At 41.1% G+C, this 15,084-nt stretch overlaps 3 protein-coding genes across 5 annotated transcripts; 1 reads left to right on the forward strand and 2 right to left on the reverse strand.

Moving 5' to 3' along the window:
* Positions 1–763: 763 nt before the first annotated feature.
* On the reverse strand, positions 764–5,944 carry trappc6bl (trafficking protein particle complex subunit 6B, like). Of its 2 annotated transcripts, none has more exons than XM_055879645.1 (7): positions 5,857–5,944; positions 5,485–5,576; positions 5,278–5,345; positions 5,017–5,134; positions 4,819–4,902; positions 4,412–4,505; positions 764–3,478 (listed from the first exon to the last, which is right to left on the reverse strand). In XM_055879645.1, exons 2-7 carry the CDS (start codon positions 5,572–5,574, stop codon positions 3,447–3,449), a joined length of 486 nt encoding a protein of 161 aa, XP_055735620.1. In that variant the 5' UTR covers positions 5,575–5,576; positions 5,857–5,944; the 3' UTR covers positions 764–3,446. The 2 variants fall into 2 exon arrangements, with proteins under 2 accessions (XP_055735620.1, XP_055735619.1); XM_055879644.1 differs by having other exon boundaries at positions 5,819–5,929.
* A 203-nt stretch (positions 5,945–6,147) lies between these two features.
* Positions 6,148–11,936, reverse strand: LOC129821907 (uncharacterized). Of its 2 annotated transcripts, none has more exons than XM_055879642.1 (4): positions 11,689–11,936; positions 10,284–10,753; positions 9,909–10,175; positions 6,148–9,710 (listed from the first exon to the last, which is right to left on the reverse strand). In XM_055879642.1, the coding sequence occupies exons 2-4, from the start codon at positions 10,693–10,695 to the stop codon at positions 9,190–9,192; spliced, it is 1,200 nt and encodes a 399-aa protein (XP_055735617.1). In that variant the 5' UTR covers positions 10,696–10,753; positions 11,689–11,936; the 3' UTR covers positions 6,148–9,189. The 2 variants fall into 2 exon arrangements, with proteins under 2 accessions (XP_055735617.1, XP_055735616.1); XM_055879641.1 differs by having other exon boundaries at positions 11,661–11,936.
* A 181-nt stretch (positions 11,937–12,117) lies between these two features.
* Positions 12,118–14,261, forward strand: LOC129821908 (biogenesis of lysosome-related organelles complex 1 subunit 3-like). Its single transcript, XM_055879643.1, has 2 exons — positions 12,118–12,213; positions 12,581–14,261. Exon 2 carries the CDS (start codon positions 12,591–12,593, stop codon positions 13,188–13,190), a length of 600 nt encoding a protein of 199 aa, XP_055735618.1. The 5' UTR covers positions 12,118–12,213; positions 12,581–12,590; the 3' UTR covers positions 13,191–14,261.
* The last annotated feature ends 823 nt before the right edge of the window (positions 14,262–15,084 follow it).

A 15,084-nucleotide genomic window follows, 5' to 3' on the forward strand; every position in this document is an offset into this window, starting at 1 on the left:
CCATACTTAGATTAAATCTTCCCAATTCGAGAGATAAATGAGTGTGTGTGAAGAGGTTACTGATGAAGGAGGGGGAGAAGGGAAGGAAAAAAGGAGGATGAGGAGTGTTTTCCACGGGCTGGGTCTAGGGGGCGTGGACAGATGCAGGAGGGGTGGTGGGACAAGGAGTTTTTTGTAATCAGTCCAACCTAAAAGAGTCCCCTTTTTTTACCTCCTGTAACTTTATTGATCACATTGTGATGCAGGGAAGGCCTGGGAACGCCATGTAGCGCTATGCAGGGCAACAGCTGGCTCCCTGCCCAATCTCATCCACAATCTTACTGCTCCAGCACAATCAAGCTCTGGAGACAGAGACCATAATACTGGAGTTTGGGGAGGAGGATCCTGATGCTGTCAGCCAGATAGTCTCTGTCCCTTTGACTTTGTTGTGTTAATGTTATGACATGCACAATGTTTATGGGCAATTCATACACTCTTCCCTTCCTCTTTATATGTCTTCATTTCAATTCTCCCAGGACTCCCTTTCATGGTCAGAAAAGAAGAGCTTGGTGCTGCTGAACATGTCAGTGCTGCAAACATTACAAAAGTTAATTCTGCAAATATTACCACGCAATGTGGACAACAGGGGGGGTCACTGTGTGTTACATCCGACTCACTGCCAGCCTCCTAGTGGTTAAAATCAGCTTTCTGTATGTTGAATCAGTCTAACTTCTATATCACAAGACATTGTGCCACTTCTTTCACAGTGGACATGATGAATATATTGAAGAGTTCAAACAATTATCTTTATTTGGAGAAAAAAACGAACATTTAAAGACCATACAGCTATTAAAGTACAGGTACTTATAGCACAACAATCATGGTAGGAAAAATTGCATAGGTCTTTGAACCGGTTTCCTGGAATTACAGAAATACATTCACTACACCCAACTCTATATGGTAGAAATATAACAGAAATGGTACACAACACAGGAGGGGGAAAAAACATTTGAGAGAAGAAAGCTCTCCAGCACAGATGGCTATGCTTGCGAAAACCCCCAAAATAAAACAGAGAACTGCATCAGACCTGAAAGAAAGGAATGGGGGGGGGGGGGGGGGGGGATTAAGAGGTGGAACTGTGGAGGATGTTTACTTGAACATACATTCAGACCAGACGGGGCGTTTGAAGTTGGTCATAGTTAATTCTCTGTTTTAGAGTGACGGAGCAGACACCACCTCACTCCAGCCTCTTTTTTATGGCTTTAGAAAGGAGAAGTGAGACAGCTGGAGTTCTGGCTCAGAGCATTTATTTACTTCTCCCTGTGGCAAAGTAAAAGTTCTCCACAAAGAGAGCCTGTGAATGGCTCACCCCAGGTAGTCTTGCCCTACGTTCTCCTTTGTGTACCTTAGTTTAAAGCTAAAGCCTTCTGTATTTGTTTCTTTTCATCAAGGGAAAAAAGGCCTTCAACCGAAGGGATGGCGCCGGTGTGGTGACGGTGACTTTGTGCTTGGATATTGCGATTTAAGACGTGTAAATGTAAAGCAATGATCGACATTTGGCTATGTTGAGGGGAGCAACACAAGGCTTGGTTTTGGAGGTACTGACATAAATCCTTTGATCCTAAGAAAGCCTTTCCTTAAAAGGGCAAGGCAGGACTTTTCTAGGTAACCTGAACCAAAGCAAAACTCTAAATATTACAGTTAATTAAATAACAGGACGTGGCAGTCTCATAAAAGCTTGTTTTAGGAGAGCACTAATAAACCCGACTTGACTGATATGTCAAAATCAGGAAGAGGACACGGTCTTTGAAAAGGGTATACAACCTATCATCAGAGGTAGGGAGAGGATTCCATGTTGAATACAAATAGATTTCTAACGTAAAAAAAAAAGTCTGCTTGATGTCGAAATGAATGAAGCAAATATCACAAGGGAATGAATACCTGGGACACAATCCAGTCACATAGCCTACGTACATCCTCAATCCTCTTAAAAGTCCCCGGGCAAGTAAAAACTAGGAAGAGCATTTATCTAACCTCGCCTAATTCTGCTGCTCTGTATTTATTCTCACGATCTTCAAAACAATATGCAGTTGACCATTACAAAATGTTGTGCCAAATAGATAAATCCTGTCCAGCTGGTATTGAAGCACAATTTCATACAAAACACAGAGGTTTTGGCTGTAGGTGGCTTTCCCTTTGAAATGCTGAAAGCTGAACACATAGCCTGTCCAGAGTCTGAGGCACTGATCGTAAACAGAACCGAATGATGCATTTCAATGCATAAAACATTTACATGGAGATCTCAGTAAGAGATGAGGTAACTTCCCTTTTTCATGAAGTATTACCAAACTTGATCAAATATGTTTCGAATAGTGTTTTAAAGCGGCAATCTGCAGTTGTAACAATAACCAAGCGTCCTTCCAGCCCGCTTTCAGTAAAAAGCTGAGGGATGTGTTTGAGAAATGTAACCACTCTGATAGTCCTAGTTTTAACCATGTTGAGGCTATATAGTGTTTCTTTGAATGTACTTTATTTACAAACGTTGGAGTAAAACAAGCTTATATTTTGGGTTCTGGTGGGGTATGACAGGTGAAGTAAGCTCATGACGCATTTATAAGTTATTTTCTAAAAATAATCAGAAGGTATATATCATTAATTTATAAGTCCAAAAATGGATGTAGTAACTGCAGATCGCCCCTTTAAAGTATTATTTTGTACAAACAACATTTTCAATCCCGGTCTTAAATGTATTTCTTTTGATGCAGGGTAAAGCAGAAAGATCATATCTCAAGATAATAACATGATTCACAAAGTTTGAAAGAGACAACTGGAGAGCTGGATATCACTGCTATAATGTTCAACTGGCCTCTCTTTTCAAAGGTTAATGCACTCCAATTCCATTCACAGGCATGCTGTCGAGAAGAGTATATTGCAGAGACTACCCTCTAGTGGCAGAAAATAGTTATTTTGTCAAGAACTATTTGTTGTTTCTTTAGCAAATACAGTCAACAAAGAACCAAGGAAATGACATGGGATAAGTATGAAAATCATTTGAGAATAAAAATGCAATTCGTATTTGATTTCCTTCAACAACAGAGATGATATCTACAACAGACTAACTGCAATATCTTCACAAGTTTCACACTGAAGACGAATTCTAGTTAATATACAAAGACATGAAACTGATGTTAGGATACAAAATAAATCTGTTAGACAATTAAATAGAGGAATCGATATCTGGTGACTACATTAAGCTTTTTTAAAGTATGTTATAAAACTCAAATAAGTGTGTAATTCTTTACAATTTATTATTGCTTTCTAAGGAAAAAATTAGAAAAAAAATGTAATACAAAAATAATATGTAGTAAACCACCTTCAATGTAATGACATTTAAGGACCTTAAGGTTGACATTCACATTATTTTATTGTCACAGATGAACATAACATTTTAACGAGGTGGGTCCTATTCAAATCTTCTGAATCACGACCTGGAATTTACCTGTGTGGGAACACAAAAGGTGGTAATATTACTTAAAAAGTCAAACGTCTGACAAAGTATGGACATATTATGCACCTTGTCATTAAAGAAGCTACATGTAATATTTTTGCATTGTAATTTCAGAAAATGTCTTCAAGATACAGTATCTACAGTAATAGTGGAATTATTGGGCCCACACAAAAATTGCATTTGAATGGTGCAGCCTTCTTATCGGTCAACGAAAGACTGACCAGCTCTTGTTGTTAAATTAACTGGGCCTGAGCGGCACGCTAACCGACAAAGATCCGTTAGCGCCTGGTACTTACACAAATCACTCAGCCTCAGTCAATTTGACAAGAGATTTGATGGCTACAAAAATATTACATGTCGCTCCTTTAATAATGGAGATCACGGAAGTGCTTCAGGTTCTGCACCAAGCTGATAGTCTGCTCAGAACTCTCCAGTGTCGGTGTCCAAAGAGGGCCCATAGAAATATAGAAACCTAGAAATAGGTGCCTCTAACGGCGGTTTCAATAGAAACCGCTGAAACGCTAGCTTAGCATGTCATGTCCGCCAAGCTGACTACGTACAAACACCTGATCGTCTGAAGTTGCCGAGCTGTGCATGTTCAGTACAGCACTCCTTTGAAATAAAGTTGTTTATGACAAATATGGAATTGTGTAATTTTGTTACTTTCACAGCTACGTAATAAAGACACATTGAGCTCTTTAAGAAGCTGTCTCGAAGCTAGATAATGTTTTTGAAGTGAGATAAAACCTACAAACAAGGGATGAGTTTGTCACTCAGCTAGCCAAAGTCCTGCCCTGGACTGCTTAACAACCTTTACAGGAAGTGCCTGTCACTGAACACTCTCTGATTTGAAACATCTCTGTAGTATCGGTAATGTTTGGTGTGGTATGATGGTATATGATGATGATGATAAAAGAGACTCACATGAGGGCATTAGGGAGACCTCAGCTGTCACCACGCAGTCCATACCCAAGTTAGACAAAGCTCCTCTCACCAATCCACAGGAGTATGCCAGATACTGTTGCAAAACATACCAGACAGTTACGGCTGAACATTTACTTTCGAGTCAAATCACTGAAGGCCTACATTTAAATCTATTTGGTTGAATATTCTAGAATAATGTTAAACCTTGGGCCAAATAGGGTGTGGCAAGCATTTTTCCCATCCAAGTACTAAAATGCATTCTTTAACTTATCAAGTTTAACCTGGCGCTAGTGCCAGGCTGGAACAAATGTGTTCCCAGCCTGGGTCCCCAGAACCAAGATTTAAGACCACTGTTGTAAAATGAGAAACAACTGGGTCTACTTTTTAAAAACGATTGGATGTCTTACTTTTGGCGCTTCCTCAAGGTACTGCTTCCCGTTGGAAAACTGTGTCAAGAGCGCAAACTTGTTGTCTTGCAAAACATAAGTACCCTGTGTAGAAACAAGACACAACATGAATATTTGGGAGGAAGGCCATAGGTCGTGTGGTACATCAGCAGCTGTATTCCTTATCTAAAGTGCTTTATTTTTCAAACATGGGCACACCTGGTGGTTTGTCCTAAGGTTGTCGATTTGCTTTCTGAAGACATTTATCCAGAAGTCTTTACAGATGAATTTCATGACATCCAAGTCATCTTTGAAGCTGGGCGAATCTTTTGTAAACCTGGAAGGTCAGGAAACACACAAGGCTAGCCTACATATATTGCCATTTCAATCAGGTAAAGTGATACTAAAGTACTTAAAGGGGGAACTTTTTTTCCAAACTGAAATACAGGGCATATGCAATAGTGAAAACTGTTGTCCTACCTTTCTATAAGCCCCTGTCCTACTCTGAAGCCCATGCCTTCCAGAGTGGACACACAAGTTGCCCTATCCTGTGTAGAAAAAACCCAAATAGCTAGATGTGACAACAATAGATTCAACAAACACACCTTTTGATGATGACCAAGCTTTTAAACAATGTTGAGTGGGTATGTCAGGTGGCTGTCTAATGACGTTACGAGCTTAACCTACCTTGTCCATCTCCCCTTTCGAGGCTTGGTCTTTGTAAATATGGGACACCATCTCCATGTGGAGGAACTCAAAGAGTACATCGTCGGCCATGTCTGAAATAAAAATAAAAATCTTAATACGAAAAGCTAGGCAACGTTCTCTACCTGACTGACAAACGTTTAAAACATGCAAGCTAAATGATCCTGGTACACTGGTGGAGAACATCTAGCTAGCTAACGTTAGCTAGTGCTTGAAACTGCGGGCAATGCTTTCTTCTGAATTAAAATAGAGTTTGCTATCTACGTGCAATAATGATGATCACATATTGCTAACGCATGTAAATCCCAAAAATTACCTATTTTACAGCTCTGGTTTGAGTTACTTTCCGCTAACCTGATCACGATGTAAACAAAGCGTTACTTCCTGACTACGGAACCTGCGAAGGAGGCACAACTTTGCTTGGGCGTGCCGAAGGACAAATAGCTGGATAACTGATTACAGGACAAAATGCAAATATTTTTCTTTAATGTTTTGTTTAGAAGAAAAAACAATCAGACACTATGAATTGGTTAATAGGGTCACCAGCTAGGACGACAATGCAAATAGTTGTGTTTCTTCATGCAGCTCACACCCTTCCCAGTTTATGTGAAATTCACTTCTTTATATTTTAACACCATCACATAATTTCAATGCATGTCCTTTTAATTTGACAGGTTATATGAGGACAGAGACATGTTCGCAATAGGTGAGGTGATGCACATTTTCTGTCTGGGAACACATAAAACGAAACACAATTCATGTTTTATTGAATATCTTCTCATTTTAGGCTACTTTTTGTTACAGCTTCAATGTTATTTTTTTTATTTTATTTCACCTTTATTTAACCAGGTAGGCAAGTTGAGAACAAGTTCTCATTTACAATTGCGACCTGGCCAAGATAAAGCAAAGCAGTTCGACACATACAACAACACAGAGTTACACATGGAGTAAAACAAACATACAGTCAATAATACAGTAGAAAATAAGTCCATGTACAATGTGAGCAAATGAGGTGAGATAAGGGAGGTAAAGGCAAAAAAAGGCCATGGTGACGAAGTAAATACAATATAGCAAGTAAAACACTGGAATCGTAGATTTGCAGTGGAAGAATGTGCAAAGTAGAAATAGAAATAATGGGGTGCAAAATAATTAAATAAATGCAGTAGGGGAAGAGGTAGTTGTTTGGGCTATATTATAGATGGGCTATGTACAGGTGCAGTAATATGTGAGCTGCTCTGACAGCTGGTGCTTAAAGCTAGTGAGGGAGATAAGTGTTTCCCGTTTCAGAGATTTTTGTAGCTCGTTCCAGTCATTGGCAGTAGAGAACTGTAAGGAGGCTGCCAAAGGAGTAATTGGCTTTGGGGGTGACCAGAGAGATATACCTGCGCGTGCTACAGGTGGGTGCTGCTATGGTAACCAGCGAGCAGAAATAAGGGGGGACTTTACCTAGCAGGGTCTTGTAGATGACCTGGAGCCAGTGGGTTTGGCGACGAGTATGAAGCGAGGGCCAGCCAACGAGAGCATACAGGTCGCAGTGGTGGGTAGTATATGGGGCTTTGGTGACAAAACGGATGGCACTGTGATAGACTGCATCCAATTTATTGAGTAGGGTATTGGAGGCTATTTTGTAAATGACATTGCCTAAGTCGAGGATCGGTGGATGGTCAGTTTTACGAAGGTATGTTTGGTAGCATGAGTGAAGGATGCTTTGTTGCGAAATAGGAAGCCAATTCTAGATACATTTTTGGATTGGAGATGTTTGATGTGAGTCTGGAAGGAGAGTTTACAGTTATGATAAAAGTATATTGGTATTCAGGGATCTGGTATTGCTTAGAGTTATTAGAGTATACTACAAAACAATCTGGAGATCTTGGAGTATCTGATGCTTAAAAAGGGCGCTCAAATAACTGTCCCGCAAAAAAAAAAGCTTTCATTTCAAATAAATGTACATCATATTTTCCTTTTGAAGTAGGCCTACAATGTACATTGCAACATTTATTTCTAATTCCAAAATGGCTAAAGCTACTGATGAGATTTGCAATTCATAAATAAAACCAGTCCTTCCATTACAGTGAATGTTTAATTCTTCACTTTTAAAAATACAATAGTATCAATGACATTTTCAGACACCTTTCAGTCCATAAATAAAACTATCACAAGTATGCCTCTTTTTATTGTACTCATTTGGATTAGGTTAAATGTCAAGGTGCATCACATACATTACACTAAATAACTCAATATCAATGGACTTGATACAAGTTCTGATTGAAGCTGGAAGTCATGTATTAAAATGACTTTTGGAGAGAAAAGTCGCAGTGAGGTCAAAAACGTGATTTACCTGTGTTTTATATATATATTATCACACTATGAGGTTGGCATAATACTGTGATATTGTGAAAATCATGATAATACTTTTAATGTAAGAGCTGTTTGAAAAGACTGCCTGAAATTGGTCATGTTGACAGCGTTCCCCAACCCCTCCCAGTTTTCAACTAGTCGTTCAGTACAGCATCATTTTCATTCAATGGAATATTCCAGAACGTAAAAATGTACTGAACGCAGCACAAATTCCAAACCTCTGCCAATAACAGCTTTCCCCTCCCCACTCAGACCACTCCAAAACAGTCCTAGCAAAATTCTTGCTTAAGACAGGTAACAAATTACAAGCAAAACATGCCAAATTGCAGTACTGCCAAGATGTAGTAATACAATTCCAAGACACAAATTAAGTGATGGATGATGTTGGATGACTCTCTTGTGATATTGCAAATGTAGACTTCATTACCATATTGCACTTCCACACTACCTCTCATCTTCAGCGAAGCTAAAGCAAAGTAAAACACATTCACTGGCCTAAATTAAAGCAGCCATGTGTATCCACGACTATGCAAACAGCTGTGCAAATGGAGTTCTACAAAGTCCCTGTTTAAAACAAGTCTTCAATGTAGAAATGAAGTTTCTAAATATCCAATATGTTTAGGAAAAGGAACATTTAGAAAAGAGGAGACATTTGGATAAAGCATTTGCTTGACCAGCTTCCACATAAATGTGTATGAGTTAAGGAAACATACATTTAAACAGAATTTGGGGAATCTAGCACGTTTCAGTGGATGATTGCTGGCGAATTGGAATCTCTCTTCTTGACTAGAATAAATAAACATCTGCGCTAAGGTTTGTCAAAATTCTCTAGATTGTAGACTTTAAAATATATCTGATTAAAACATCAGATTATTCACTTCTGTACATTAAAACATTTGGACATGACAAAATTAAACTGAAGAGAGAAGTTGGAATAAAAAACAAAGTAACACCTTTTTTCTTCTTTTTTTTAAACAATACATTCTCAAAATGACAAGTCCCTCATAAATGTAAGCACCCATATTTTTTTATTCAACACTTAGAAAAAAAAAGGTTATATCTAGAACCTGAAACAATTCTTCGGCTGTCCCCATAGGATAACCCTTTGAAGAACCTTTTTTGGTTTCAGGTAAAACCATTTTTAGGTTCCATGTAGAACCCTTTTCACAGAGGGTTCTACATGGAACACACTTGTTTTACATGCAACCAAAAAGGATTCTACCGGGATCCTAAAAGGGTTCTCCTATGGGGACAACTGAAGAACCCTTTTGGAACCCTTTTTTCTAAGAGTGTATGCTCTCCTCTGTCAGAATGAAGCTTCAAGAGCACTCAGTTGTGCTGGCACTTGTTTGAGAGTCCGTTAAGCAGAACACCCTTCTGTGGGGAAGTGGGAAGCTGCTCTGAGGGGGATGGTCCTTGAGGTTCAGGACGCCCATGGTCTGAGGGCTGAGGGTTGGATGTGTCACTAGTTGAGTTCTCATCCCTGGAGGGTGATTCTTTGTGGACCTCCAACAGAGAGACTGTCCAGGAGGGAGATGTAGCCTGTGAGGGGTAGGCCTTGCATGAGCACAGCTGGTGTCCTTGGGTTTGGACCTGTTCCACTCCTCTCAAGATGCGCACCAGGGAGTTGTGGACCTGCTGGCTGATAGGAGTGTTACTGTCATCGGGTTCGGTCTTGACCTGACGGCCTGTGGAGAAGTTGGAGAACTGCTCCAGGACCTCTATCTGTCGGTCCATCATACCCAGCATGCTGCAGTGGAAGGCCCTTTGCTCAGCGAGCTGTTCCCCTAGCTGATGGTTCAGGATGGTGAGCTGCTGGAGGATCAGGGTGCTGGTGTCCTCACAAGTGCCTGTGGAGAAATGAACAGCAGGACAACTTGTATTTGTTTTAGGTTATCACTGTAATATCTATTATCCAAAGCTTTAAACAATTGATAAATACAAAGTAAACTTCCAACAGATGAATTACATGATATTAGTTAAAAAGAACACATTAATTACATAGAATATAGATGGTCATGTAGCCACTCAGTTATAAAAGCACTCACCAGTTTGTTCTTCTGGACTGCAGCCAGTGGGATCCTTAGCTCCCTCACCATCATGTAAAGAGGGTACTGAATGTGGCTCACTCTTCACTGGGTAAAGATACTCTCCAGATAGACCCAAAGTCATTATCTCGTCTGACTTCAAGGCCCAGCCCGGAGTGCTGACGTTGGCCTCTATTGGGATGGCATTGGTCTCGTCTGCTTCTCCCTCTAAAGCTGGAGCCAGGCTGTTCTGCCAAGGGGCCACAGATTCGGGCTGAGCAACATCACCTGAGAAGAGGAGAGAGCAGAGCAGGCCATTGCAAAGCATACACTTCTTTACAATTATTTAATGTGAAATAATAAATGTATAATAATCCTAAAGCCAGAAAGTAGTACCATCAGTATGATCCTCCAGGTCTGAAGGGGTCAACACCACCATATTGTGTCCATCTGCAATGCCTTGCACTGGGGCCCCCACCCGGGCCCTCCTGGCCAGCATGCGGTCCAGCATACGAAAGTAACGGAACGACTCGATGGTGGACAGGCGTGCAGCGGCGCTACGGTATCCTGCCATCTTGATCTTGCGGTACTTGTGCTTGAGGCTCTTCCAGCGGTTGCGTATCTGGTTGACAGTGAAGTGGATGTCCCGCTTGGCCAGGCTGTAGCGCAGGCGGCGGAAGTGTGAGTCATTGCGCTGGCGCTTCTTATCCAGCTCATGCACCAGGTCAAGCTGCTCGATGAGGGCCAGCATGGCGAAGGTGTCCGACTCTGTCCACCACTTGTTGGGCGTCCTCTCACTCAGGTCCATGGTCTCTCCCTCCCTTCACTGGGTGTAACTGCTCTGGTAGCAGCCCCCTGGGCTCCTCCTGGTTGGAAGTAAACAAGAACACATGGAAAAAGGTTGAAGTACTACACGATAATGTAGGCTATCTACGTTAGAGGTAGACTGAGGGATAGCCGAATGATTATAATAAAAATGGCCTGAAATAAAATGTTAGAATTTCTACTGAAATAAAATGCTGTAGCAATATGCATCAAAGAGCAGCATTCAAGTTGCATTATAATAAGCTAATATTCAAGACAAGAACGAACACTGGTGTTTTTTTAGTTTAGTTTTTTTAAATCAAAGGTATATGAAACCTCATTATGGGAGAATATATGAGTCACGACAGCATCCAAAATAGATACTGGATATAAATGACAGAAATACATTGTGACATAAACCAATCCAGAGATGTTCATTACAACATTCACACAATAGTACAGTGACAGTTTCTTCTCCAGTCACTTTGAAGTTCACCCAACAGCAAATCACGACTTTCCCACGTAAATTCCACTCAGATGAGACATGATGAGATGAGTAACGTTAGTTTGTGTGTGATGTGAATTTATGCAGACATACAAGAACATAACGCTGTCTTCTACAGCGACAAAAATACATATGCAATAGCCTTTCCCTTTTGGTACAGGGAAGTACTTAAAATAAAACTGATCCTGGAAATTACAGACAACTAACGTTACATCACACACCATACAGTCAGAGACTCATAACTAGTCATCAACAGTCTGACCACTGACAACCTAACTTATTAACTAGCTAGCACTGGCTGCTGAAAGTGACCGTAGCTGTATTGCAGGGGCCGTGACGGTGAATGCTGACGATGAAGAATGTAATTTCTTACAGAAACCTGCGGCGATGTCTTAGTGCATCGTCAACATTTTTTTCATGCACAAACTATTGTTTTAATTTAATAACCATAAAATAGCGCTTACTGTAACTGCTACAGATTGCCCTTCATACCTTCATCACAAAATATTTGACGCTGCGTCGAGGAAGCGTGCTTGCGTCGCACGATCATATGGGGTTTGTTGACATTAATAGGCTTGTTCGACATTGCAGCCGACAGTGGAGGAGACTGCCGACTGATTGATCTACAAATCACCGTCCGTCATAAATAACGACTCATTGTTATTTGTAGATCAATCAGTCATTCACCATTTACCCATGATACTTTACGGTTTTGATATTCTCGAACACGGCCAATGACTGCATATGGTTGACGTTCCAAATGTCACATGTCGTTTGGTCTCTACTCTGATTGGTCAAGAATCGTACTGCATACTCACGAGGGTTAGTCTATGTGAGGAACTGCGCAGATACTCAGATCTACACATCATCTAAATCTTCAATTTAGTCGGATTTAACAGACATCTACTTGTAATGATTAGCGAATTTGTGCAGTACTTAGTTTTGGGTCAACCCTAGTGAGTGAGTGTTTTGACCGACTTCCGGGTGCTCATGTGATTATTTTTTGCAGGACTGGAGGTATGATAATTTGTTTTACATACATTTTTCGAATAATAGCAGGCTAGCTATCTATATTGGCATTGATGCATTGATTTAATGTAGATTGATTAACATAACAAGCCAAATAGTTACATTTGATAACATGATTAAACAGGTGGCGCATTTCGATGGTTATCATCTCGCACAAAAAATATTATTTGGGCTATTGACCAAATTTGGGGGGGAGGCACATTCCAATGAGCAGCCAGGCATCATCTGATGATGCAACAGTTCCATTAAACAATGCATACCATCAGAGCATGCTTCACTGTTCCATTAAACTATGCCTCTCCATAAAATATTATATTTTCTACTGTAGGCCTTCACAATTATCTTGTCTATTTAGGGGGTGTGGAATGGCAAGTGACACATACCAGATAGTAGTGCAAGGCGAGGCGTCAGAGACCGACTCAGATGATGAGGTATACATCACTTCCCTCTCTCCACATTCAACTGCCGGAGGGCAAAAGGTACCAGGGGAAGCGTCTGAGACTGACAGCGAGGGGGAGGTTGAGAAAGTACGGAAATGTGTCATTCCTGCAAGCTCTGAAAACCCACAAATATTACACAAGGACTTAACTCCCCTGCTTGTGATCAGAGATAACCCTGACGTTCAGTCCGTGGTGGAGGAGTTAGTTGTGTCTAGGCCTGAACACAGTGGGCTCTACTACAACACTTTACTTCAGCTGAAATTACAGGAGAGCAATGCACGTCTGTGCACGGATGTGTCCCAGACCATCAAACAGGTGTATGGTAATGCCACAAAGGAGATCCGCATGGCCACGACCCACCTGAACATATCCCAGAACGGCATCATCAACGCCTCCCACAGCATCCGACTCATTCTGGAGGACCTCAAGTCCGTCTCAGAGAAAATGGACATTATCACCAGCTGTTATCTGCTCCCCGATATTACCATCCCCTCCTCTCCCACTACCCCTATTCTCGGACAGTGATGTTCCTCATTCATTGTTTCATATGTATTATGTAGGCTAAACAATGGGATATCGTTATTTGTAAAAGGCACTTGCATTAGGTGAATACATTTTGCATGCCATTAAACTATTACTGCTCCATGTTATTCAGATAGCTTATTCATTGTAGTTGGTCATAATGGATGCTTATTGCTATCAATCATATGTTCAAGTATTTAGCTCTTCACAACCATATGAGTTGTCTTGTCAATCACTGTCTTTTCCAATGCACCAAACCTTGTGTAGGCCAAGTGCACAGCCCACTCTTGTGGTGTCAGCAAAGCACTGCAAGGGATGCGACCGCTGTGGTCATTTTTGCGTAGAGTTAGAGTTGAAGAAACAACAGAATCCCCATTTACTAACTAAATAATGACAACATTGAATTCTAGGTTGTTATCATTGTGCGTTGCTGTATTCACATGTCAGTCATTGAACTGCAATAGGCCTCTACTTTAGAGAACATTTTAAGGAACAGTTTAAAACAATTTAAGATACAGTGTAATCCTTCCAAAGATATAAAAAGTGTTACAAAATTGAAGATTTTATTTTATCCAATGGGATTCCGGAGGGTTTGATTAGCCATTATTTTTGCAGTCACTGACATGTCGGGTGAGACTGAGCATTTGGCATGGCACCCAGGAAGTGCGAACTGAAAGTGATCCATTCTCCCAAGGTCATCTGAAGGGCATGTCTGATCTCACTATGGCTGGGCGGTATACCGTATTTTACTATATACCGGTTTGGGTTTTTACTTTACCTTCTATAACGTTATTTTAATGTTTGGTTTGTTAAATGTGATACGCCGTGTGTAACGTCCATTTTTATAGTGTACTCCGCTACTTGAGTCATCCCTCCACTCTCTCTCTCTCTCCATGCCGCTTTCCACACAGACCTAGTTCCACCCCCTGTCACTCAAGGAGCTCATTTGTTGTTGCTTGACCACGAGACACTTTCAGTCTGCATGGTCAATGCAGCACATGCAACAATGTTGATGACAATGATGTTGTTTCCACTTTGATCTTAATAAAATCCACATGCGTTCTATAATTACAATATTAGTTTGTGTTTCTTACATCTGAAAACAGCTAGTTACGATTTAGCTTAACTTGCTAAGAAAATACTGTTTGCCACTAATGCTAATCGCTAGTTAGCTGGGTAGTCCGAGCAAACGTAGCTATATCTCACTGCTGCTCCAATAAACTAGAGATGCTCCATTGAGTTGACTCCCTGTCAGCAGCTGTTGGTATTTCATTGTCCGGCTCAACTTTTCCATCTAGAGAACAATGATGTGAGACGGTGATATATACACTCACTGGCCAGTTTATAAGGTACACCCATCTAGTACCTGGTCGGACCCCGCTTAGCCTCAAGAAAAGACAGAAGTTTTCGGGGAATGGAAACGTTGCTTAGTTGGTATCAAGGGACCAAATGTGTGCCATAAAAACATTTCCCACACCATTACACCACCGCCACCAGCCTGTAGCGTTGACACTTGGCAGAATGGGGTCATGGACTCATGCTGCTGATGCCAAATCCTGACTGCCATCAGCATGACGCAACAGGAACTGGGATGTGTTGGTCCAGGCAATGTTTTTCCACTCCTCAATTGTCCAGTGTTGGTGATGGCCTCCCCACTGGAGATACTTCTTGTTTTTAGCTGAAGTGTTCCACCGGGATGTTGGTCCATGCGGACGTGATGGCATCATGCAGTTGCTGCAGATTGGACGGCGGTACATTCATTCTGCAAACAGCCCATCCCATCTCATCCCAAAGATGCTCTATTGGGTTGAAGTCTGCCGACTGCGCAGGCCACTCAAGTATTCTGAACTCGCTGTCATGTTCCAGACAACGTCTTTCCACTCCTCAATTGCCCAGT

The sequence above is a fragment of the Salvelinus fontinalis genome, chromosome 24 (assembly GCF_029448725.1).
Source record: "Salvelinus fontinalis isolate EN_2023a chromosome 24, ASM2944872v1, whole genome shotgun sequence".
Classification (NCBI taxonomy): domain Eukaryota; kingdom Metazoa; phylum Chordata; class Actinopteri; order Salmoniformes; family Salmonidae; genus Salvelinus; species Salvelinus fontinalis.

What these genes read in the sequence shown, in the direction of transcription:
- LOC129821908 (XM_055879643.1), top strand. Translation starts at nt 12,591, where the DNA reads ATGGCAAGTGACACATACCAGATAGTAGTGCAAGGCGAGGCGTCAGAG.
- trappc6bl (XM_055879645.1), bottom strand. Translation starts at nt 5,574, where the DNA reads ATGGCCGACGATGTACTCTTTGAGTTCCTCCACATGGAGATGGTGTCC. An exon ending in GGACAGGGGCTTATAGAAAG is followed by an intron (nt 5,135 to 5,277) that starts GTAGGACAACAG and finishes CTGACCTTCCAG; the next exon opens with GTTTACAAAAGATTCGCCCA. An exon ending in GGTCTCCCTAATGCCCTCAT is followed by an intron (nt 3,479 to 4,411) that starts GTGAGTCTCTTT and finishes GTTCCCACACAG; the next exon opens with GTAAATTCCAGGTCGTGATT.
- LOC129821907 (XM_055879642.1), bottom strand. Translation starts at nt 10,695, where the DNA reads ATGGACCTGAGTGAGAGGACGCCCAACAAGTGGTGGACAGAGTCGGAC. An exon ending in CCTGGAGGATCATACTGATG is followed by an intron (nt 10,176 to 10,283) that starts GTACTACTTTCT and finishes TCCTCTTCTCAG; the next exon opens with GTGATGTTGCTCAGCCCGAA. An exon ending in CAGTCCAGAAGAACAAACTG is followed by an intron (nt 9,711 to 9,908) that starts GTGAGTGCTTTT and finishes ATTTCTCCACAG; the next exon opens with GCACTTGTGAGGACACCAGC.